General features: G+C 44.7%; 1 protein-coding gene and 1 long non-coding RNA gene across 2 annotated transcripts in view; one reads left to right on the top strand and one right to left on the bottom strand.

Moving 5' to 3' along the window:
- LOC132388766 (uncharacterized) overlaps positions 1-23,780 on the top strand; it is a 137,697-nt gene that overhangs the window by 51,456 nt on the left and 62,461 nt on the right. The window lies entirely within an intron of this gene.
- LOC132388757 (zinc finger protein 91-like) lies at positions 1,117-23,704 on the bottom strand (the record flags this gene model as incomplete). Its single annotated transcript, XM_059961167.1, has 3 exons — positions 1,117-4,312; positions 20,085-20,175; positions 22,560-23,704. Coding segments are annotated over 3 exons (2,325 nt in total), but the record flags the coding sequence as incomplete, so codon positions are not given.

Below are 23,780 nucleotides of genomic sequence, written 5' to 3' on the forward strand. Positions count from 1 at the left end.
CTATTTCATATGGTCTATTGAATTTCGCCTGAAGTGGATTCGTCAACATAAGGCAAGTACCTTATCTCCCACCTGGTATTTTCTTTCGCGAGCCCTGTTATCAAACCAACACTTCATTTTGTTTTGAGAAATCTTTAAGTTTTGTCTCACTGGATTTCAGGTTTGGTGTAGTTTATTTTTGAACTTCAAAATATAGTCTAACGAGTTAACATCAATCCACTGTTTCTTTTAACAAGGTCAAAGGTCACTCTGCGACCAAATACAAGTTCAAATGGAGTAAAGCTCTGTGATTCCTGTACTGATTCTCTTTCTGTGGACAAAAGCAAATGTATTCTTTCATCCCAGTCTTTTCCATTTTCAACACAATATGTCTTAATCATTGTTTTGAGGGTAGAATGAAATCTTTCTAAAGCCCCTTGTGATTCTGTATGGTATGCAGGTGATGCAATTTGTTTTGCTCCCAGTTCTACCTGCTGGAATAATCCAAATGTAAAATTACATCCTTGATCAGACTGGATTTCTTTAGGCAAATCGAATAATGTGAAAATCTTGGTGAGAGCCTTCGCCACAGTTTTAGCTTTAATATGTATGAGAGGTATTGCCTCTGGGAATCTGGATGTGGTACACAAAATAGTTAGCAGATACTGATGGCCAGCTTTGGTCTTTGGCAATGGGCCAACACAATCCACTATAACTTTGGAAAAAGGGTTCACTGAATGCAGGTACAGGCCACTGGGGTGAGCTCATTAGGTTTACCCACAACTTGACAAGTACCTTTTGGAAACTCTTATTCAGGGTAAACATAACTTTATGAGTTAAAGCAAACTGATCTGCTAATCCAGCAGATTCCTCCATAGTGGCAGCATCATTTCCATCTAAATACATCTTTCTGTCATCAGGGACACACCTGCTGAATTCTTCAATTAAAACCAACTCTTTCAAGCTGTTAAAATCATCATTTACATGTTCAGATGTGCACCAGCGGTCAAAACACACAAATTTCTCATAAGCAAATTCCGTATGTCTGGTTCATAGATTTCTTCAAATTTCTAAACTTTTGCCTGTCTGCTTCTGGGACCAACTCGTAAGCTTTGAGCACAGCCTGATTCACTAGGTCATAATATGTGGTGTGTGACCATGTGGTTAAGGTGTTGAACTAGCGATCTGAAAGTCATGAGTTCGAGCCTCAGCCGAGGCAGCGTGTGTGTCCTTGAGCAAAGCACTGAACCACACACAGCTCCTGCACATTTATAGCCCAGTGGCGATGATTGGGGAAGCATAAATAAATAAATAATAAGCTGCTTCAGCGCTGTCAAAGCAGAATAGGCTTGCTCAGCCTTCCCCTTAATTACACTTAGTAAGAGTATTTTCTTACTGCTTTTCTATCTCTCCAGCCTGAAATTGCCTCTGCCTCCATCTTTAATTTTTCTCACTTGTACTGGAGCTCAAGCTCACTAGGTTTACGTTCAGGAAACACCTCCAACTCCTCCACTTTAAACACCCCCTCAGATACATAATGTTCAGCTATTATCCTCTGCATCTGTGCCCTCCTCATTGTCAATTTCACCTTAGCAAATATTAACACTTTAGCAATACTCAATAACTCAATCCTTCTGGTGTCTTCTAATGCCTGAGAGGTTCACACTTCCAGATATCTATCAACATCCATTGCTGCAGATTTTCCACACACAAATAAATCAAAAGGGATTTATCCAATGAAATCGATATTAAATCAATCCTTAAATTTGTTCATATCCCAGACGCAGGCCCCATTTTGTTACAAACCATAACGCTTTAAAAAAGAACCAGCAGCAACAGACTACTCCCAGTGGCCATACATTTTATTTCCACATCCCATTCCCATTCTGATATGTCTATCCATGGCCTCCTCTACTGTCAAAATTAATCCAAACACAGGTTGGAGGAACAACACCTTATATACCGGCTGGGTAGCCTCCAACCTGATGGGATGAACATTGACTTCTCTAACTTCCGTTAATGCCCCTCTTCCACTTCTTACCCCATCACTGACATATTTAATTGTTTGCCTGTTTTCCATGTCTCTCTGGTGCTTCCCCCGCACCTTACTTTCTCCTGAGGCCTCCTGTCCAATGATTCTTTCCCATCTCCAGCACTGTATCACGTTCGCCAATCACCTTTCCAGTTCTTAGCTTCATCCCACCAACTCCTGTCTCCTATCATTTCGCATTTCACCCTCCCCCCACTACTTTCAAATCTCTTTGTATCTTTCCTTTCAGTTAATCCTGACGAAGGGTCTCAGCCTGAAACATCGACATTTCTTCTCCTTATAGATACTGCCTCGCTTGCTGGGTTCCACCAGCATTTTGTGTGTGTTGTTTGAATTTCCAGCATCTACAGATTTCCTCATGAGTGTTATGTGTATAAATCTGTAGAAATAAAACTCCCAAACTATTGAGCTCGGGGGAAACAAGGCTTGGAGTCTTGAGATGGTAAAGTATGAAAGTTCAGTTCAACTACAGAATAAGTGATGAGAGAGAGATATTTGTAATCCAGGGTAAATGTTGAGAGAAGGCCATTATGTCATATTCCACAGGTTCCATGGTGGTAAAACGAGACCAACAGTCGCTGTAGATTTTATCTGTCATCCTTCCAAATCCACATACTAATTATCACCCGAAGTGACTTGTCATAAGGGGTATCATCTTCAAGTGAACTACCACACCACAGCCAGGCAAGGGTTAACACATAAGTGGTCTCCACAGGATACCCCAAATCAGATCCTCTGCTATGGATCAAATGAGGTGACAACCACACATTCGATGTATGGTGAATCGATAATTTGTCCACCCTTGTGGGCGAAGGAAGGTTCCAAACAGTGACCCTTGGCCACTAGTTCCCTGGTTTCAATTCTTCCATTTTTCCTCCTTTGTCTCTATCTGTCTCTGAGTGTCTGTGTCCTCGGTTAAAACTAAACAAGCTGCACGCGATGTAAACAAGCTGCAAGTCAGACACATTTGCCTTCTTAATCTCTCTCTCTCTCTCTCTCTCTCTCTCTCTCTCCACAGCAAACAAAACCTAGAGATTCATAACAATGGCCACTCCCCATTGTGAACTGATGGTGTGCCAGTAGGTGGGATGACTGAGTGAATCCTTTCCCACATTCTCAGCAGGTGAATGGCCTTTCTCTAGTGTGAACTCGTTGATGTCTCTGTAGGGTGAATGTCTGAGTGAATCCCTTCCCTCAGACTGAGCAGGTGAACGGCTTCTCCCCAGTGTGAACTTGCTGATGTACCAGCAGGGTAGATGACTGAGTGAATCCCTTTCCACAAATTGAGCAGGTGAATGGCTTCGCCTCGGAGTGAACTCGCTGGTGACTCCGTAGGTGGGATGACTGAGTGAATCCCTTCCCACATTCGGAGCAGCTGAACGGCCTCTCCCCAGTGTGAACTCGCTGATGAATCAGAAGGGTGGAAGAGTCAGAGAATCCCTTCCCACAGACTGAGCAGGTGAACGGCTTCTCCCCAGTGTGAACTCGCTGGTGTTTCAGTAGGGTAGCTAACTGAGTGAATCCCTTCTCACAGACTGAACAGGTGAACGGCTTCTCCCCAGTGTGAACTCGCTGATGTACCAGTAGGGCAGATGACTGTGTAAATCCTTTCCCACACTCTGAGCAGGTGAACGGCTTCTCCCCAGTGTGAACTCGCTGGTGTACCAGTAGGTTAGATGACTGATTAAATCTCTTCCCACATTCTGAACAGGTGAACGGCTTCTCCCCAGTGTGAACTCGCTGGTGACTCTGTAGGGTAGCTAACTGAGTGAATCCCTTCTCACAGACTGAGCAGGTGAACAGCTTCTCCCCAGTGTGAACTCGCTGGTGTCTCTGTAGGGTAGATGACAGAGTGAATCCCTTCTCACAGACTGAGCAGGTGAACGGCTTCTCCCCAGTGTGAACTCGCTGATGACTCTGTAGGTGGGATGACTGAGTAAATCTCTTCCCACATTCTGAACAGGTGAATGGCTTCTCCGCCGGGCGAACTCGCTGGTGTCTCTGTAGGGTAGCTAACTGAGTGAATCCTTTCCCACAGACTGAGCAGGTGAACGGCTTCTCTCCAGTGTGAACTCGCTGATGTACCAGTAGGGTAGATGACTGTGTAAATCCTTTCCCGCACTCTGAGCAGGTGAATGGCTTCTCCCCAGTGTGAACTCGCTGGTGAGCCATCAGGTCAGATGACTGAGTGAATCCTTTTCCCAGAAATTCAGCAGTTGACCAGCCTCTGCCCGGTGTGGTGTGAACTGATTGGTGTGTCCACAGGTGGGAAGACCGACTGAATCCCTTCTCACACACAGAAGAAGTGAATGGCCTTGTCCAGTGTGAACTTGCTGATGTACCTTCAGTTGCGATGACCGGGTGAATCCATTCCCACTGTCTGAGCGGGTGAAAGGCCTTTCTCCTGTGTAAATTACAGGCGTGCCAGTTGGTCAAATGACCGAGAGGATCCCTCCCCACAGTCTGAGCAGGAAGGGTGGTCAATTGGATCCCTTGCTCCACTTCTTAAATACCTAGGCAGAGACAACAAAACTGTTGTGCCGTGTTTGAGCTTCCTGAAGACGAATTCCTTCTCATTTTTAACCTGTAAAAAGATTTACAAACTCCATCAATGGGTGTAGGACAACATTTCTGATGAGATTACTTGAGTTGCCAAGGCTTGATCTGGTATCACACTGTTACAGTGAGGTTCTACCCAAGCTGGACAGAGAAATCATCTCCTGACTGGGCAGAGTGCTGGTATCTGGAATGACCATCAATTCTCTGATGCTCTTCCTGTCTCTATCAGAATGGGGCATTTCTGCCGTCTCCAATCTGTGCCCTGGCTCAGTTTGACTATCTCCGTTGGTATTATTCCCTGTTCCCACTGAGCTGCATGGGTTCCTGGCCCCTCAGTAACTGAAACACTCGCACGCAAATAGTTTTTCTTGACTTGCAGCTGGGATCTTCTTTTATGTATTATTAACTTAAAGTGTCACAGTTTTAACGCCACATAAAAATTCCCGCTGAAATGACGGGTTGGTTCACACAGCTGTCAAAAGGGGTTAGAGTGAATTTTGGTATTATTTCAGGTTCTTGTCACAATCATCGAAAATTTCAACATGGAAACAGGCCCTTTGGGCCATCTGGTTTGTGCTGAACTATTTAAATAGCCCACTCCCACACCTCTACCATCCAGGTACCAACACAAACCTCTTAAATGTTGAAGTCGAGCTCGCATGCACCATTTGTGCTAGCTGCTCATTCCACAGCCGGATGACCCTCTATGTGAAGAAGTTTCCCCTCATGTTCCCCTTAACATTTCACCTTTCACCCTGAACCCATGGCCTCTGGTTGTTGTCCCACCCAATCTTCATGGAACAAGCCAGCTTGCATTAACACTATCTGTGCCTCTCTATCACAATCAAATCTCCCCTCAATCATCTGCATTCCAAGGAATAAAGTCCGGATTTGTTCAATATTTTCTTTAACCCAAATCCTCCAGACATGGCAACATCCTTGTGAATTTTCTCTGAAATCTCTGAACTTCTTTTACAACTTTCCTGTAGGTAGGTGACCAAAACTGTACACAATACTCCAAATTAGGCCTCACCAATGTCTTCTAGAAGTCAACCGAACATCCATCTATTGTTATCAGTACTTTGGTTCATGAAGGGCAATGGGCTGAAATCATTCTTTCCATCCCTATCTACCTGTGATACCACTTTCAGTGAATTAAGGACTTGTATTCCCAGGTCCCTTTCTTCTATAACACTCCTCCGTGCCCGACCATTCACTCTGAAAGATCTCCCTTGGTAGTGCAACAACTCACACTGGACTGCATTAAATTCCATTTTCCATTTCTAAAACCATTTTCCCACCTGGTCCAGATCACACTGCAAGCCATGATAGTCTTCTTGCACTCCGCTGAACCCCCAGTCTTGTTGTCATCCACAAATTTGCTGATTCAGTTAACCACACTATCATCCAGATTACTGATATAGATGACAAACAACAGTTCCAGCACTGATCCCTGTGGTAACCACTAGCCACAGGCCTCCGGTCAGAGAGGCAACCATCTGCTACCACACTCTGACTTCTCCCAAAGACAGTGTCTCATCCAATTTACTGTCTCATCTTGAATGCTGAGTGACTGAACCTTCTTGATCAACCTCCCATATGAGACTTTGTCAAGTGCCTTGCTGAAGTCCATGTAGACAACATCCACTGCCTTGCCTTCATCCACTTCCCTGATAACTTCCTCGAGAGGCCTTATAAGATTGGCGAGAGCCATGCTGTCTATACTTTATCAGTCCACACCTATCCAAATACTTACAGTATATACCTGGTTCCTGGACCCACATTCCAATAACTTTCCCAGTTCTGATGTCAAGCCCACCCACGTATAATTTCCTAGTTCATTTTTACAGCCTGTCTTGAACAGCAGAACAACATTGTCTGTCCTCTAATCCTCCAGTACCTCACCTGTCACTAGGGATGATTTAAATATCTGTGCTAAGGCACCAATAACTTCTGCACTTGTCTTCCGCAGGGTCCTAGTAAACAACTTGTCAGGCCCTGGGGATTGATCCACACTAATTTGCCTCAAACCCCTCGGCCTCTGTAATCTGTACAGGGTCCATGAAGTTGATGCGGCTTTGCCTCACTTCTATAGACTCGGTGTACATCTCTTGAGTAAATACGGATGCAAAAAAAAATCTCCCCAAGTCTATGTTATCCTTTCATATGGATTACCATTCTGATCTTCCAGAGAATTAATTTTTTTCCCTTGCAATCTTTTTGCTCTTAACATATCTGCAGAATCCCTGAGGATTCTCCTTGACCTTGTCTGCTGGGGAAACCTCATGCCTTTATTTCTTCCGTAAGTGTTCACTTGAATTTCCTGTATTTCATAAGTACCTCATTTGTTCCTATCTGCCTGTACCTGGTATGCACCTCCTTTTTATTGGTCTGGGAGAGGAAAGCCAAAGGTGTGATAGAGCTCAATGCTGGGAGGTTGGAGTGGTTGGGGGTGGGGGGAGGGGTTAAACTAAAGTTGCAGGGGGAATGGGAGCCTGAATAACAGAATGGGTATTGGAGAGGTTGTGGAGACAGATGTTGTTCAGGCCTCAGACAAAGTCTGGAATGAAAAAGTTGAGCATGGTGCAGTGAATATGCTGAGCCCTGTATATTTCAATACAAGGAGCAGCGTAGGAAAGGTGGATGTGTTCAGGGCATGGATCAACACCTAGAATCAACACTAGGATCTGGCAACTGTGGACTGGGACAGGCTGCTTTATGGCAAAGGTGTGCTTGGTAAATGGGAGGCCTTCAAAGTGAAATTTTGAAAGTAGTAAGCGGGTATGTCAGAATAAAAGGTAAAGATAGAAACTGTAGGAAAACTTGGAATTCAAGAGATTGCAATCCCTGCAAGACCCTGGTAAAGCACAAAATGTAATTGCATGTCAGGGATAGGCAGTCAGTTTCTTATGGAGTATAAGAAATGCAAGAGAACACATAAGAAATCAATCAGGATGGCTAAAAGATGGCATGAGGTTGCTGTCACAGAAAAGGTGAAGGATAATCCTCAGGGATTCTAGTGATAGATTAAGAGCAAAAGGATTGCAAGGCACAAAGTTGGTCCTCTGGAAGACCGGAATGGCAATCCATGTGTGGAACCAAAGCAGATGGGGGAGATCTTAAATATTTTTCCATCTCTATTTACTCAAGAGATGGACAAAGGGTCCATGGGTGTGTGGAAAAGCGGCATTAACCATTTCAACCCTGGGGAAAAAAACACTCCTCTGGCCACTCACACGCTCAATACCCCTCATCATTTTATACACCAAAAAATGTCTCTAAATATAAACAAGGAAATTATACATTGCACAATCTACTTTCCACAATTCAGTACATTTACACAGACAGGTGTGTAAAAAGGTCCCAACGAATACCAGGGACAAACAGGCCCAATTCACCAGAACCACAAACTGTTCCTGCTGCTACCATCCAGGAAACGGTACCGCAGCAAAAGGACCAACAGGCTCTGGGACATCATCTTCCACCAGGCCATCAGACTGATTAATTCATGCTGATACAATTGCATTTCAATGTTATATTGACTGTCCTATGTACAAACTATCTATTATAAATTACTATAAATTACACATTGCCCATTTAGATGATGTAAGGTAAATATTTCTACTCCTCATGTTTATGAAATATGTAACTAATATAGTCAATTCAATTCACCCTCTCCACTATCTGTTCTGTCATTCTGGCTCCCATTCCCCCTACAACTTATTTTAACCACATCACCCCCTCCCCTGCTCACTACCACTAGCAACTCTTACCACTAGGATATTCATCCCCTCTTGTTCTGTTCCTCTAACTAACAAATCCCCTATCAGTCTTTTGACTTTCCTCTGCCAGGTAATTCCCCCCACAGCTTCTGAAGTGGTCCACTTGTTGTTGTGTGAAATGGCCACAAGAGTACTCTGCGATGCCTATTTAACCTCATTCCCCTTCCTGACCCTCACCCAGTTTCCTGTGTCCTGCACCTTGGGTGTAACTCACCTCTCTTCATGTCATATCTATCACCCCCTCCAACTGCTGGATGATATGGAATTCACCCATTTCAAGCAGCTCATTGAAGAGCAGGGTTACAAGTTGCAGCTGGATGCACATCTTGTAGGGGAGGGCATCAGGGACACTGCAGGTCTCCCCTCCTTCCCTTGATTAACCCTCTAATTTGTAATAACCAGTGTGCAGATAAATCTTGTACTGTGTATTTTTTACCCAGTGACAAGATGTGCACAATGAATTTTATATAGAGAGGTATTCATTTTCACGGCTAGCAAAGCACTGTCAATAGGAACTTTGATCTCCTCTGGGTTTGATCGAGTTCATCTGCACTCTCACACAACCTGTGTAGCAGGCCTGTAACAGGAAATGCAGGAGTTTCTCACCAATGCTTTTGCACATTGTCTATATGTGGTTTGCTTGCTAAATTACACTTTAAGAAGTCAGATTTCCAAATATCACTCCACTTCTTCCCACTTGCAAATTCTCCAGCAACTTTTGCATCACCAAAATGCAAACAGGCTTCACTAGTTTCTGTGTTCTACATATATATTCCCCCTGAACCCGTCCCCAATGACTGACGGTGGTGAACTCAGTGAATGAAATCCCAATGAATACGAAGGGAAGGGCAGTAGTCTGTCTCCCTGGAGTCTGGCACATTTGTGATGCGAAAGCTACTTGTTGCCCAGGGCAAAGGTGTTTGATATCATTACGTACCCAGAGAGAATGGTACAAAACATGTTCTCACCGGTAGAAAAGTCCAGAGCAAGAGGAGGTAGAGGAAGCAACACACAGAAAATACTGGAGGAACTCAGCAGGCCAGGCAGCATCTACGGAAAAGAGTACTAATGCTGAGTTCCTCCGACATTTTGTGTGTGTTGCTTGGAATTCCAGCATCTGCAGATTTTCTCTTGTTTGTGTTGGAGGTAGAACAAAGATGATTTTCTCAACTGCTGATGTAAAAGATTTTGTTCCCTTTCTCCGAGTACCTAATCCTTGCATTTAGATAGCTGGAGCTCAGCTCTGACTGAGAGATCCATCGGTTCACATTCCCGCATCAGCCGGAAGCTCCCCGGGGCCCGTGTACGGATCGTGGAGCTGAGAGAGAGGGAAGAGGGCAGGACTGTCCCGGGGTTGCTGCCCACGGTGTCCGAAATTCAGAGGAATTATCCTGAAGTCGGTATTTAAGATAAAAACACAATTAATCGCTCTTACCGGCAACCGACATTTTCAAAGCCTTTTGTGCACTGCGCGCATGCGTGAAACTCAGGGACGTCCTCAGCCTGACGCCTGCGCATTTCATCGGCGCTTCAGCGCCGGCGAAATTCTTAACGAATTGCCCTATGGGTAATCACGGTGCCATTAAACATTTCTGCAAGCACCATTTCAATATCCATACCTCATTTTTTTTTTATCTTGGGTCTAGAAAAAATCTGCAGCTGTTTTAACGCAGAAAGCGGCTCCCATAAGCAATATACTCAATATCAACGTGTATCTAATGCCAAAGTAAAATGCAGATATAAAACATAGGAGATTCTGCAGTTGCTGGAAATACTGAGAAAACATTTTCTACGTATAACTCTCCAAAATTTCTGCCTTATCTGTTGATTTCCACCTGTGTTGTGCACAATTAACCACCTTTTTTTTCGATCAACCAGTTTCCAAATGCTTCTAATCTTTCACTTTTAACCACATCCTGCTGGTCTTATTCGTCCTCCTCCTCTGGACCCCATTTCTCTCTGGAGCCCCTGATTCAGGCTGGCAACTCTTTTGTTTCTGACTCTGCACCATCGAAGTTTCACTCGCTAGTCTGCTGTCAGACTTTAGAGGTGCATTGTGTTACGAGACCGCAGGTTCGTTTACTGTGAGTGTCGCTTTAAGTGCCTGAGTGAGGCGGGGCTCTGAAGTCAGACACAAGCTGCGGCAGCCTGAGGGAGCGGGAGCGGGAGAGGGAGACAAGCTGTTGGAACTTCAGCGTGTGACTGCTATAGGCTGCAACTCTTCCATGCCCAAAAGGTACGGTTGATCTCATCATCGGCACGCAGTGCACAACGGATGTGTGACTGTCACTTCGTATCATCCATATGTGTGGATTTGCTGGAGTATCCTGTGGTATCACTTTTGTTGGCCCTTACCTGGAATCGGGGTGTTCTGTGGTAATTTCTAAGTGGATTTCGGAGCTAATCGACGGATAAGATCTTTGGCGACTGTTATTTCGTTTACCCAGCGTGGAATGTGTGTGGAATTCTTCGTAATTGCCTTCTCTCTACATTCCCTTTATTAGTAACTACGCTATACAGCAATATAAATGCAGATATATCAAACAGGTTAGCAATGATTGTGTGTGTGTGTGTGTGTGTGTGTGTGTGTGTGTGTGTGTAAATAGGAAAGCCAAGCTTCTTCACGCCTCGGGGTGAATGGATACCGTCTTACGGTGATGAGTGAAGTTCGGTTCAGTTCGTGGGATTGAGTCGAGTAGTGATGGAGAGAGAGAGAGGGAGAGTTTTGAGTCTTCAGGTAAGCTGACGCCGTCGATAGTCCCTTCGTCCTCCGAAATCCTTTGGAAGTCACCGACTGTGACCACTACAAACGGGACCGTTCTTCTGTGGTGGAGTTATTAACCCAGGCGAGGGATGGACACACGAATAACTCCCCACCGGTTACAGTCTTTTCACACTGCGAGAGCCACTGATCGATGCTCCTGATCGATCCTCCAAAGCCCACCTTTTTCTGTGGACACAACAAAGCTCATTCAGTGTCCAAAAACATGTGTCTGGAGGTCTATCAGCGGACCTCCTACTTATCTCACCGTGCTGAGCCCCAGCTGTCCATCAAACAGTTCCTCCCTTCTCTCTCTGTAAGAACACAGAAGCTGACAGTGTCCTTGTAAAAGTGTAAACAAGCTTGCAGAGAAAGCATAACACCATCTCCGAGCACTCACTCACTCACTCTCTCTCTCTCTCTCTCTCTCTCTTCTTCACTCTCACTCTTACTCTCACTCTCTCCCTCCCTCCCTCCCTCTCTCTAACAAGGTGTTCGGTATTGAACAACTCCCTCTCTCTTTTCAAAAACACAGTTCATAGGGGTAATTCAGGCCCCCTTCACAATACTAATAAAGATAATTGTTTTAACATCGAAACCAGACTCCGTTAGTGATCTATTGCTGCTGGTATGTAACAATTGCAACAACCCAGCTGTCTGAGGCATAGTCCTTTAAAATTGGTGAAAATGACCCAAAACGTTGAAAAGAGCGGGGAAGAAGGAGTTTAACCAACTTCGTCCGGAGCCCTGAACAACGTCACAACCACAGTGAGCTCATCGTCTTGTTCAGCCCGGAGAAAATCATGCAGGAAATTCATGCAGGTGTGTAAGATGATGAGAGGCATTGGTCGTGTGGATAGCCAGAGGCTTTTTCCCAGGGCAGAAACGGCTAACACGAGGGCGAATAGGTTTAAGCTGCTTGGAAGTAGGTACACAGGAGATATCAGAGCAAAGTTTTTTAAGCAAAGAGTGGTGTGTGTGTGGAATGCACTGCCAGCGACGGTGTTGGAGGCGGATACAATAGGGTCTTTTAAGAGACTCTCAGATAGGTACATGGAGCTTAGGAAAATAGGTGGCTATCTGGTAGGGTAATTCTAACCAATTTCTAGAGCAAGTTAAATGGTCGGTACAACATTGTGGGCCAAAGCATCGGTAAAATGTTGTTGATTTCTGTGATTCTATGAAATTCAAGGGAAATCTCCTATCCCACTGAGTGGTGACTAGTTGCAACCTGTCATCTCAGGGAGGGTGAGAGGAGAACAGCAGGGGTGGATTCTTCACATACTGATATGGATCAGAAACATAGGTAGGGACCAGCTGGGCCGAGTGGCCTCTCAAGCGAGACACGGGATTTGATACAAACTGATTTATCATTCACAGATCCACAATATTAAACACCAGTCTAGTTTAAGGCTAACATCAGCAGAACAGACTCCTCCAATACTCAGTGACCTGGGTTCAGTCCTGGGTGCGATGAGCAGCCGCAAGAACTGCAGAATCTGACAGTAACAGTCCCTCATGGACCTGCAGCTGCCTTCAGTCACCGTGATGGTGAAACATTTAACATGGAGCTGATTTGAACTTCCTCCCTGATGTGAAGTTGCTGGTGTTGCAGCAGCTGGGATGATTGAGTAAAACTCTTTGCTCACTCCGGACAGAAATGTGGCCTCTATTTATTGTGAACTCACCGGAGCATCACAAGGTGGGTTAACTGAATGAGTCTCTTCGCACACACGGAGCAGGTGAACGGCCCCTTCCCTGTGCGAAGCTGTTGGTATATCTGCGATGGCCGACTGAATCCCTTCCAAAATGAGAGCCAGTGAATGACGTCACACTGCTATAACATCATGGCGATGTATCCAATCAGATCACGGACATGGACACGTGTTCGGGCTCTCCTTGTCGCGAGTGGGGCGCTGTCTTCTCCAGCATCTCCGCCTCCACATTCAAGAATCGGCGGCTTTCAAGCGCTGGTGAACTGACAGATACAGCAGAACTAACGTGTTGTTGTGTTTGTGATTCCCATAGACAAATCCTTTGCCTTTTCTACACTGTTAAAAGCTTACAAAGCACATCAGAGGGTGAAGGACAACATTTCAACTGAAATAATTTTAGTCTCCATGGTGTCTTCTGATTAAAACACTGTCACATCTCAAAGCAATTTAGAGCAACAAGATTTCGTCTTTTAACTGGCCACAGTTCCGGCATCAGGAACAACATCAAACTCTCTGCTTCTCTCTCTGTATCAAAATGGATCATTCCTCCCTTTCCTCAGTCTGTGACTTGGCTCAGTTTGTCTGTCTCCTTCGCATTCTGAGCATGCGCCACACACCCACTGAGATCACATTTTATTTACACGGCTGTGACTAGAGACTTTCTGATTATTATGTCCCTCCCGGCATTTGGTGGTGGTAAACTCAGAGTCAGCAATGGTATTGAACATCGGGGGTAGGTGATTAGGCTTTTTCGTTGGAGATCGATAAACTGCCAGTAGTGTGTGTCTGGATGAGTGGGTCATTTTCAGACTGGAAGGAGGTAGCGTTTGGAGTTCCCCAGAGATCAGTCCCTGACCACAGTTGTTCACAGGTTAACGTCCTGGCGGAGGCAGCGAGATGTGAGATGCCCCAGTCTGCTGGTGACGCAGAAAGAGTGGAGTTGGGGGAGGGGAGGCTATTCACATGCAATTTCGTAGCTTTGCAATCAGTACATAGTGCACTGTGGGGCTGCAGTGGCGGGTTCCAATCTGCTAATTAAATTTTCTGACCACACTACATTGATCGACCGAATCCCAAATAATAACGAGGCAGCCGACAGAGAAGAAGTCATCACCCGGACACAGTGGTGTCAAGAAAACAACCTCTCCCTCATTGTGACAAAAACAAAGGAGCTGGTTGTGGATTACAGGAGGAATGGAGACAGGGAGCACATTCAACATTTCCAAGTCTGTTTTTGACACAAAATGCACATTTTAATATTGATCATGACGCAATGTATTTTATATATTGTTGATGACATAAAACATATTTAGATTGTTACTGACAGAGAATCGTATAATTTGTGTTCCGTGTGTTATCTGAATGTACTTGCCTGTGATGCTGCCACAAGTCAATGTTTCTCTGACCCTGTACCTTCCCGTACTTGTGCACTTGGCAATAAATTCAACAGGACCTGAGAAATCTCAGTGAGATTTGATTAGTGATGATCATCTTGGCAGCTCGGTAGGTCGAATGTATGAGACAGTACACTGTTAAATGCAAAACCCTGAACAGTGTCGATGATCAGAGGGATCTTAGACTCCAAGTTCATCGCTCCCTGAAAGAGACTGCACAGATTGATCGGGTGGTTAAGAAGGTAAATGGCGTGGTTGTCTTTATCAGTTGAAAAATTGAGTTCAAAAGTCGGAAAGTTGTGTTGCGGCTGTTACGAGCCTGCGGTCGTACTGTGACTGTTTCTTTAAGAGCGCCGGCGTGAGGAGGCGGGGCTATGACGTCAGTCACAGGCTGACAGCGCTGACTGTGGACTGAACCATAAGAGAGAAAGAGAGAGAAAGAGAGCGATCTGCAGACAGGCAGTCGGAGGGGGGGGGAGGGAGGGAGGGAGGGAGGGAGAAAGGGAGAGAGGGAGGGAGAGAGAGAGAGAGAGAGAAAGAGAGAGAGAGAGCGCGATCTGCAGACAGGCAGTCGGAGGGGGGGGGGGGGAGAGAGGGAGAGGGAGAGAGGGAGAGAGGGAGAGAGGGAGAGAGGGAGAGAGGGAGAGAGGGAGAAAGCTGATCGCTTCAGTTAGTCGCAGCAGATGCTTGGAACTCTCCTATGCCCACAAGAGTGGGTTGATCATCGGTACACGGAACCACAACGAATGTGTGTGGTTGTCACTTCGTATAATCCATAGGAGTGGATTGTGAAATATCTTGTGTTAATCCTTGCCTGGGTGTGTTGTGTGGTAGACGGTACCCTGGAAGACGGTATTCCTGTGACAGGTCACTTTCGCTGATAACTCGTCTGTGGACGGATTCAGCGGATAAGAACTACGTCGACGGTTATTTTGAAGTAACGGCCTTTTCTCTACGTTTCACCCTGGATTACAAATATCTCTCTCCCATCATTTATTCCGTGGATTACTGAACTTTCCTACTTTACCATCTCAAGACTCTAAGCTTTGTTCCCTCAGGCTCGATAATCTGGGGGTTATATTTACACATATATACACATAATACTTTCCTTTATTTCGTTAACTTACTATGTTATAAGTAGATACTAAGAGTAGTTTTGACATCAAAACCAGACTCCAGTGTGAACTCTGTTGCTGCTGGTTCGTTTCTAAAACGACTCAGTTCGTAACACAGTTTTATAAAACTAGTTAGACCACATCTGGAGTGTTTCATACAGTTCTGGTCGCCCCCATTCTCGGAAGGATGTCGGGGCATTGGAGGGGGCGCAGAAGAGGTTTACCAGGACCCTGCCTGGATTAGAGGACATGAGCTATAACGAGAGGCTGGACAAACTTGTGTTGTTTTCTCCAGCGCGGCGCAGGCTGGGGTGAGACTGGATGGACGTTTATAAGATTACGAGAGGAATAGATAGAGTAGACAGACGATATATTTTTCCTGGGGGTTGAAATGTCTAATACATTTAAGTTGGAAGCAGTTGTGAGCGGCAAGTTTGCTTCTTTCCACAGAGTGGTGGGTAATTGGAGTCACCGCCTCCACCGTCACGTGATCCCGCCTCCTGTTCACGTTGTTCCGTAGATCTGCAGCATCTGCGGGTCACTGCTCTACGTGTCCGTGTAGCTTCATCTTTCGCCCGTTCAGACAAGGCAGTGAGATCCGGATCTGTCACGTCCTCTCGTTGTGGTGGACAATATGCTTTTTTCTGCAATATTTTCAGCATGTTTCATTCCACTGTTTTTATCTGCTGAAGTGCTGCCGATGTTTCTGGGTGTCTGACCCGTTTATGTGAGAATTTAGCCTTTTGTATTTATCTGCGCTTCTCATAAATGTGTACAGTTCAGTTAAGCTTCTCTCCACTACTTCCAAAGCAACAACCCAGTCAGTCAAATAGTCGACACAACTAAAATAGTTTATTACATCTTTTTTCATTTTGTACTATTTATATAATTTAACTATGTAATAATTATATTCTTATATTAAATCACAATTGTTAAAATCTATGGTTATGAATTAGGTTCTACTGCTGCCGCAGAGACAACGCATTTCATGACATATGCCGGTGCTATTAAACCTGATTCTGATATTCATATGGGAGACCCACCACCAGTCACCTGATCCCAGTTACCGCAGGTCGTAATGCGAGATTGAAGTCTTTTCTATTTATTTGCATTCCTCAGATATGACAACAGTTCAGTTTCCTTCTGTAGTTCCAGAGCAGAAGCTCAGTCTATCTAATATTTCCACACAATTAAAACGGGGAATTTGTATATTCTTATCAAGTACTGAGCTACAGTGAAAATCTTGCCTGATGTACCATCCACACAGATCGATACATTGCAACAGTACATTGAGCTGATATATGACAAAACAGTAACTGTAACAAAGCATTATGGCTGCAGAGAAAGTGTAGTGCAGATAGACATATGGTGCACGGTCACGTCGAGTTACATTGTGAGGTCGAGTCCATTTTGCCATTCATTTGGCTTATAACCACAGACAGGAAGCCGTCCTTCAGCCTGGTGTTACGCACTTTAAGGCTTATGTATCTCTCCACCAACGATGGGGGAGTGGGTTTGCAGCCAGACTGTCCAGGTTATGAGGTTCTTTGAGTACATGGCCTGCTTTCCCGAAGCAGGGGAATGTAGGAAGAGTCCATGGAGTGGAGGCTTGTTTCTCTGATGTTCACTGCGCTCCAAAGTTCTCTGCAGTTCCTTGCAGTCATGGGCAGAGCAGTAGCCATACGAAGGCGTGAAGTATCGACAAGAAGCTCAGAGACCTTCACCCTGCCTTGTGTAGCTGGATCCTGGACTTCCTGTCAGATCACCGGCAGGTGGTAAGAGTGGGCTCCATCTCCTCTGTCTCCCTGACCCTCAGGACGCATAACCCACAGGGTTGTCTCTTTGGCCCTGTCCTTTACTTTCTGTGCACCCATGACTTGTGCTGTCACCTACAGCTCCAATCTGCTAATTAAATGTGATGACAACACTACATTGATTGGCCTAAATTCAAATAATAACTTTCAATCAATCAAATGCCTCCTGACAAGGCTCGGTCCAAACAAACTTTTCAACCTTCTTCAGGAGATTAGTCAGAGGAAGAGCGATAGCAGCAAAGTTCTTACAGAACTTACGATAATATCCATCCATTCCCAGAAACCTTGTAAGAACCTTCTCAGCAGACAGAATAGGAACTTGTGAAATTGCCTGGACTTTTGACCGAACAGGAGCCAACTTGCTTAGACCTACAACATAGCCAAGACAGGTCACAGTGGCATGGCCATATTCACTCTTAGCTAAGTTAACTGTAAGGTTGTCCTAGGAAAGCCTGTCAAACAGCTTTTCTACTGCAGAGATATGCTCTTCCCTGTAACTAAGTCATCAATATAGGTATCTGTGTGTTCTAATCCTCGAATTACAGGATCATTCATTCTCTGGAATGTTCCTGGAGCATTTTTCCTTCCAAAAGGATCATTCATTCTCTGGAATGTTCCTGGAGCATTTTTCCTTCCAAAAGGTAAAACATTGTATTCACACAAACCAGATGGTGTCACAAATGCAGAAATTTCTCTACCTCTGTCCATCAATGGAACACACCAATACCTTTTCAACAGATCAATCTTTGTAAGAAATTTAGCTTTTCCAACCTTATTGATGCAATCATCCACCCTAGGGATAGGATAGGCATCTGCTTTTGTTACTGCATTTACCTTCCTATAATCAGTGCAAAATCTAACACTATGATCAGGTTTGAGCACAATAACACAGGGTGAGCAATCTGCTGCTAAAGGACTAATAATACCATTTTCCAATATATATTCAATTCCCTGCTCAGGCAATTTACACTTTTCTGCATTCATGCAATATGGGTGTTGTTTAAGCGGTTTGGCTTGACCATTATCTACGTTATGTACTGCGACCGTGGGTTGCTTGGGAACAACGGGAAATACATTTTTAAACTCCAGAATTAATTTCTTCAGCTATTGTTGTTGCTTTGGCTGCTGGTGTGCCAACCTGTTATCAATGTTTTCTGGAACAACCGAGTTCATTAGCCTAACTGGGACCATGTTTGGCTTGTAAAAAGTCTCAGACAAGTCAATTGTTTCATTCTCAGGGTTACCAGATTCATATGTTTTGACAACAACACTCACCGATGGTGCCTGCTTGTCAAAATAAGACTGTATCATATTTATGTGTACAACCTGTGCTGGTTTACACTGGTCGGGTGTTTTAATAACACAATTCAGATCATTAATTTGAGAGACCATTTCATACGGTCTATTGAGATTCGCCTGAGGTGGATTTGTCAACATTCTTCAACATAAGGTAAGCACCTTATCCCCCAACTGGTATTTTCTTTCCAAAGCCCTCCTATCAAACCAACACTTCATTTTGTTCTGAGAAATCTTTAAGTTTAGTCTCGCTAGACCTCAGGTGTGGAGTAGTTTTCTTTGATCTTCAAAACATAGTCTAACAACTTAACATGTACATCCCCATTAATCCTATGTTCTTTAACAAGGTCAAAGGTTCCCTCACTCTACAACCAAATACAAGCTCAAATGGAGTAAATCCCAGTGATTCCTGTACTGACTCTCTTACTGCAAACAAAAGCAAATGTATTCCTTCATTCCAGTCTTTTCCATTTTCAACACAATATGTCTTAATCATGGTTTTGAGGGCAGAATGAAATCTTTCAAAAGCCCCTTGTGATTCTGGATGGTATGCAGATGATGTAATTTGTTTAGTTCCCTGTTCATAAACTCCCTGCTGGAATAATCCAGATGTAAAATTACTTCCTTGTTCAGACTGGATTTCTTTAGGCAAACCAGAAAAAGTAAAAAATTTGGTAACAGCCTTTGCCACAGTTTTAGCTTTAATATTTCTGAGAGGTATTGCCTCTGGGAATCAGGATGTAGTACACATAATAGTTAGCAGATACTGATAGCCAGCTTTAGTCTTTGGCAAAGGGCCAGCACAATCCACTATAAATTTTGAAGAGGATTCACAGAATGCAGGTTTAGACTACAGTGGAGCCACTGGGGTGACCTGATTAGGTTTACCCACAAGTTGACAAGTGTGACAGGTTCCGCGAAAGGTCACAACATCTTTCCTCAAATTAGGCGAGCGCCATTTTTTGATAATCCTGTTTAGTTTTATTCACTCCAAAATGTCGATGGAAGGGTATAGTGTGGGCCAAAGTTAAAATTTCAGTCCTATAAACCTTAGGAACTACAACTTGGTGAACAATTGCCCATTCCTCACTCGCTGGTATAGCAGGTGGCCTCCACTTCCTCATTAACACTCCATCCTTGACATAATACCCTACTGGCACTTTCTTAATCTCATCATTTGAGAGAGCTGTTTCTTTTAAAGCTTCAATCTCAGGGTCTCAGATCTGTTCTGCTATAAACTCCTTCCTAGACAGGGATAAATCTTTCTCATCAGACCTACTACCTAAATCCTGTTGAAACAATGAAGGCAGAAAAGTTCCTGACAACTCATCATAACCGGAATCCCGATTTTGGCTATCATGGGTATCAGAATCATTCTGTACAGAACCGTCTGCGTCGGCAGACTTTTTAGCCATACTTCGAGTTACTGGGCAGGAAGGATAAATGTTAAAATCCATTTGTGGGTCGTCAGTGGCTGACTTAGTTGTCAACAGCACTGCAGGAACAACTTTACCATCTGCCAGGTCATTCCCTAACAACAAAGTAACATCTCCCACCAGTAAACTGGAGCATAATCCGATCTCAACAGGTCCCGAAACCAACCCTGACAGTAAAGTTACCTTGTACAACAGCACGGAAATCATGCTGCCACGAATGCCTTTAATAAGATTTACCTCAGCAGTGTCAGTCTCATCGCCAAACTTTAGAACGCTGTCTAACGTACAGACAGACAGACATACTTTATTGATCCCAAGGGAAATTGGGTTTGGTTACAGCCACACCAACCAAGAATAGTGAAGAAATATAGCAATATAAAACCATAAATAATTAAATAATAATAAGTTAATTATGCAAGCGGAAATAAGTCCAGGACCAGCCTATTGGCTCTGGGTGTCTGACACTCCGAGGAGGAGTTGTAAAGTTTGATGGCCACAGGTAAGAATGACTTCTTATGACACTGTGTTACATCTCGGTAGAATGAGTCTCTGGCTGAATGTACTCCTGTGTCTAACCAGTACATTATGGAGTGGATGGGAGTCATTGTCCAATATGGCATGCAACTTGGACAGCATCCTCTTTTCAGACACCACCGTCAGAGAGTCCAGTTCCACCCCCACAACATCACTGGCCTTACGAATGAGTTTGTTGATTCTGTTGGTGTCTGCTACCCTAGCCTGCTGCCCCTGTACACAACAGCAAATATTATAGCACTGGCCACCACAGCCTCCTAGAATGAGTGACTGAGAAGCCCCAGTAAATTGGACAGCATCCTCTTTTCAGAATTTTCACTGGTACCGATTCATTTACTAATACAATCCCATCTGACATAAAATGTTCGAACCCTTCTTAACTCAGTCAGACCTCTCAGACCTTAACTGAGCCTCATCAGAATGTTCAGAACCCTCTGGGTTTATAGAAGCTTCAACACAGGCATTTGGGACTGCCTCCTTTACCTTTTTATTCTTCAGGACAGAACAATTATCCATCACATAACCAGCTTTCCTACAACAGTAACAAGTAGGACCAGAATATTTCTCCTTCAACTGCTTCCCTTCATCCTTACTCTTATCACTAGCCCAAACTTTAATTTCTGGTTTGCACTGGTATTCTTTTGGAAGCTCTTATTCGGGGTAAACTTAACCTTATGAGTTAAAGCAAACTCATCTGCTAATCCAGCAGACTCCTGCAAAGTGGCAGCATCCTTTTCATCTGAATACATCTTTATGTCATCAGGCACGCACCTTTCGAATTCTTCAATTAAAACCAACTCCTTCTATCGGTAAAATCATCATTTATATTTTTATACGTGCATCAGTGGTCAAAACACACAGACTTCTGAGAAGCAAATGCCAGATAAGTCTGATTCACAAATTTCGTTCAATTTCCAAATTTTTGCCTGTATGATTCTGGGACCAAATCGTAAGCTTTGAGCACAGACTGTTTCACTAGGACATAATCAGCTGCTTCATCAACTATCAAAGCAGAATAGGCCATGGCGTCCTCTACTGTCAAGATGAAGCCATACTCAGTTTGGAGGAACAACACCCTATCTACCGGCTGGGTAGCCTCCAACCTGATGGCATGAACACTGATTTCTCTAACTTCCGTTAACACCACTCCTCACCTTCTCACCCCATCCGTGATATATTTAGATTTTTTGTTCCCTCTTTCTCTAACCATCACTCTGCCCGTTCTCCAACTCCCTCTGGTGCTCCCCTCCCCCTTTCTTTCTCCCGAAGCTTCCCGTCCCATGATGCTGTCCCTTCTCCAGTTTTGTATCCCTTTTGCCAATCACATTTCCAGCTCTCAGCTTCACCCCACCCCCTCCGGTCTTCTATCTTTCACATTTCCCCCTCACCCTCCAACTTTCAAATCTCTTACTATCTTTCCTTTCAGTTAGTCCTGACGAAGGGACTCGGCCCGAAACGTCGACAGTGCTTCTCTCTATAGATGCTGCCTGGCCTGCTGTGTTCCACTGGCATTTTGTGTGTTGCCCAAACTATTGAGCTTGGGGGAAATCAAGGCTTAGAATCTTGAGATGGTAAAGTAGGAAACTTCAGTTCATCCACAGAATAGGTGATGAGAGAGATATTTGTAATCCAGGGTAAATGTTGAGAGAATGCAATTATGTCAAATTCCTCAGGTTCCACGGTGGTAAAATGAGAGAACAGTTGCTGTAGATTTTATCTGTCGTTATTCCAAAATCTCACATACTAATTATCACCCAAAGTGACTTGTCACAAGGGGTAACATCTTCAAGTGAATTAGCACACCACACCCAGGCAAGGGTTAACACATCAGCAGTCTTCAAAGGATCCCCAAATCAGATCCACTCCTATGGATTCAACAAGGTGACCACCACACTTTCGATGTACGGTGAATCGATGATTAATCCACCCTTGTGGGCATAGGAAAGTTCCAAACGGTGACCCTTGGCCATTAGTTCCCTGGTTTCGATTCTTCCATTTTACCTCCTTCATCTCTGTCTGACTCTGGGTGTCTGTGTCCTCGGTTAAAACTAAACAAGCTGCAAGTCAGACTGAATAGCCTCTCTTAAAATAGCCTACAGCAAACGAAACCTCGGGATTCATAACAATGGCCACTCCCCATTGTGAACTGACTGGTGTGCCAGTAGTTGGGATGACTGAGTGAATGCTATCCCACATTCTGAGCAGGTGAACGGCTTCTCCTCGGTGTGAACGCGCTGATGTCTCTGTAGGCTGGATAAATAAATGAATCCCTTCCCACAGTCTGAGCAGGTGAACGGCTTCTCACCAGTGTGAACTCGCTGATGACTCTGTAGGGTGGATGACTGAGTGAATCCCTTCCCACAGACTGAGCAGCTGAACGGCTTCTCGCCAGTGTGAATTTGCAGATGTCTCTGTAGGCTGGATAAATGAGTGAATCTCTTCCTACAGACTGAGCAGATGAACGGCTTCTCCCCAGTGTGAACTCGCTGGTGATTCTGTAGGGTGGATGACTGAGTGAATCTCTCCCCACAGACTGAGCAGGTGAACGGCTTCTCCCCAGTGTGAATTTGCTGGTGTCTCTGTAGAGTGGATGAATCAGTGAATCTCTTCCCACAGACTGAGCAGGTGAATGGCTTCTCCCCAGTGTGAACTCGCTGGTGTCTCTGTAGGGTGGATGACTGAGTGAATCTCTTCCCACACTCTGAGCACGGGAACGGTTTCTCCCCAGTGTGAACTCGCTGGTGACTTTGTAGGGTGGATAACTGAGTGAATCTCTTCCCACATACTGAGCAGGTGAATGGCTTCTCCCCAGTGTGAACTTGCTGATGTCTCTGTAGGGTGGATAACTCAGTGAATCCTTTCCCACATTCAGAGCAGGAGAACGGCCTCTCCCCAGTGTGAACTCGCTGATGACTTTGTAGGTTGGATAACTCAGTGAATCTCTTCCCACATTCTGAGCAGATGAATGGCTTCTCCCCAGTGTGAACTCGCTGATGACTCTGTAGGTTGGATAACTCAGTGAATCTCTTCCCACATTCTGAGCAGGAGAACGGCCTCTCCCCAGTGTGAACTCGCTGATGACTCTGGAGGTGGGATAACCGAGTGAATCTCTTCTCACAGACTGAGCAGGTGAATGGCCTCTCCCCAGTGTGAACTCGCTGATGTACCAGTAGAGTGGACGACTCAGTGAATCCCTTTCCACATTCTGAGCAGGTGAATGGCTTCTCCCCAGTGTGAACTCGCTGATGTTTCCATAGGGTGGAAGAGTGAGTGAATCTCTTCTCACAGACTGAGCAGGTGAATGGCTTCTCCCCAGTGTGAACTGGCTGGTGAGCCATTAGGTCA

Source organism: Hypanus sabinus, unplaced genomic scaffold, assembly GCF_030144855.1.
Source record: "Hypanus sabinus isolate sHypSab1 unplaced genomic scaffold, sHypSab1.hap1 scaffold_400, whole genome shotgun sequence".
NCBI classification, from domain to species: domain Eukaryota; kingdom Metazoa; phylum Chordata; class Chondrichthyes; order Myliobatiformes; family Dasyatidae; genus Hypanus; species Hypanus sabinus.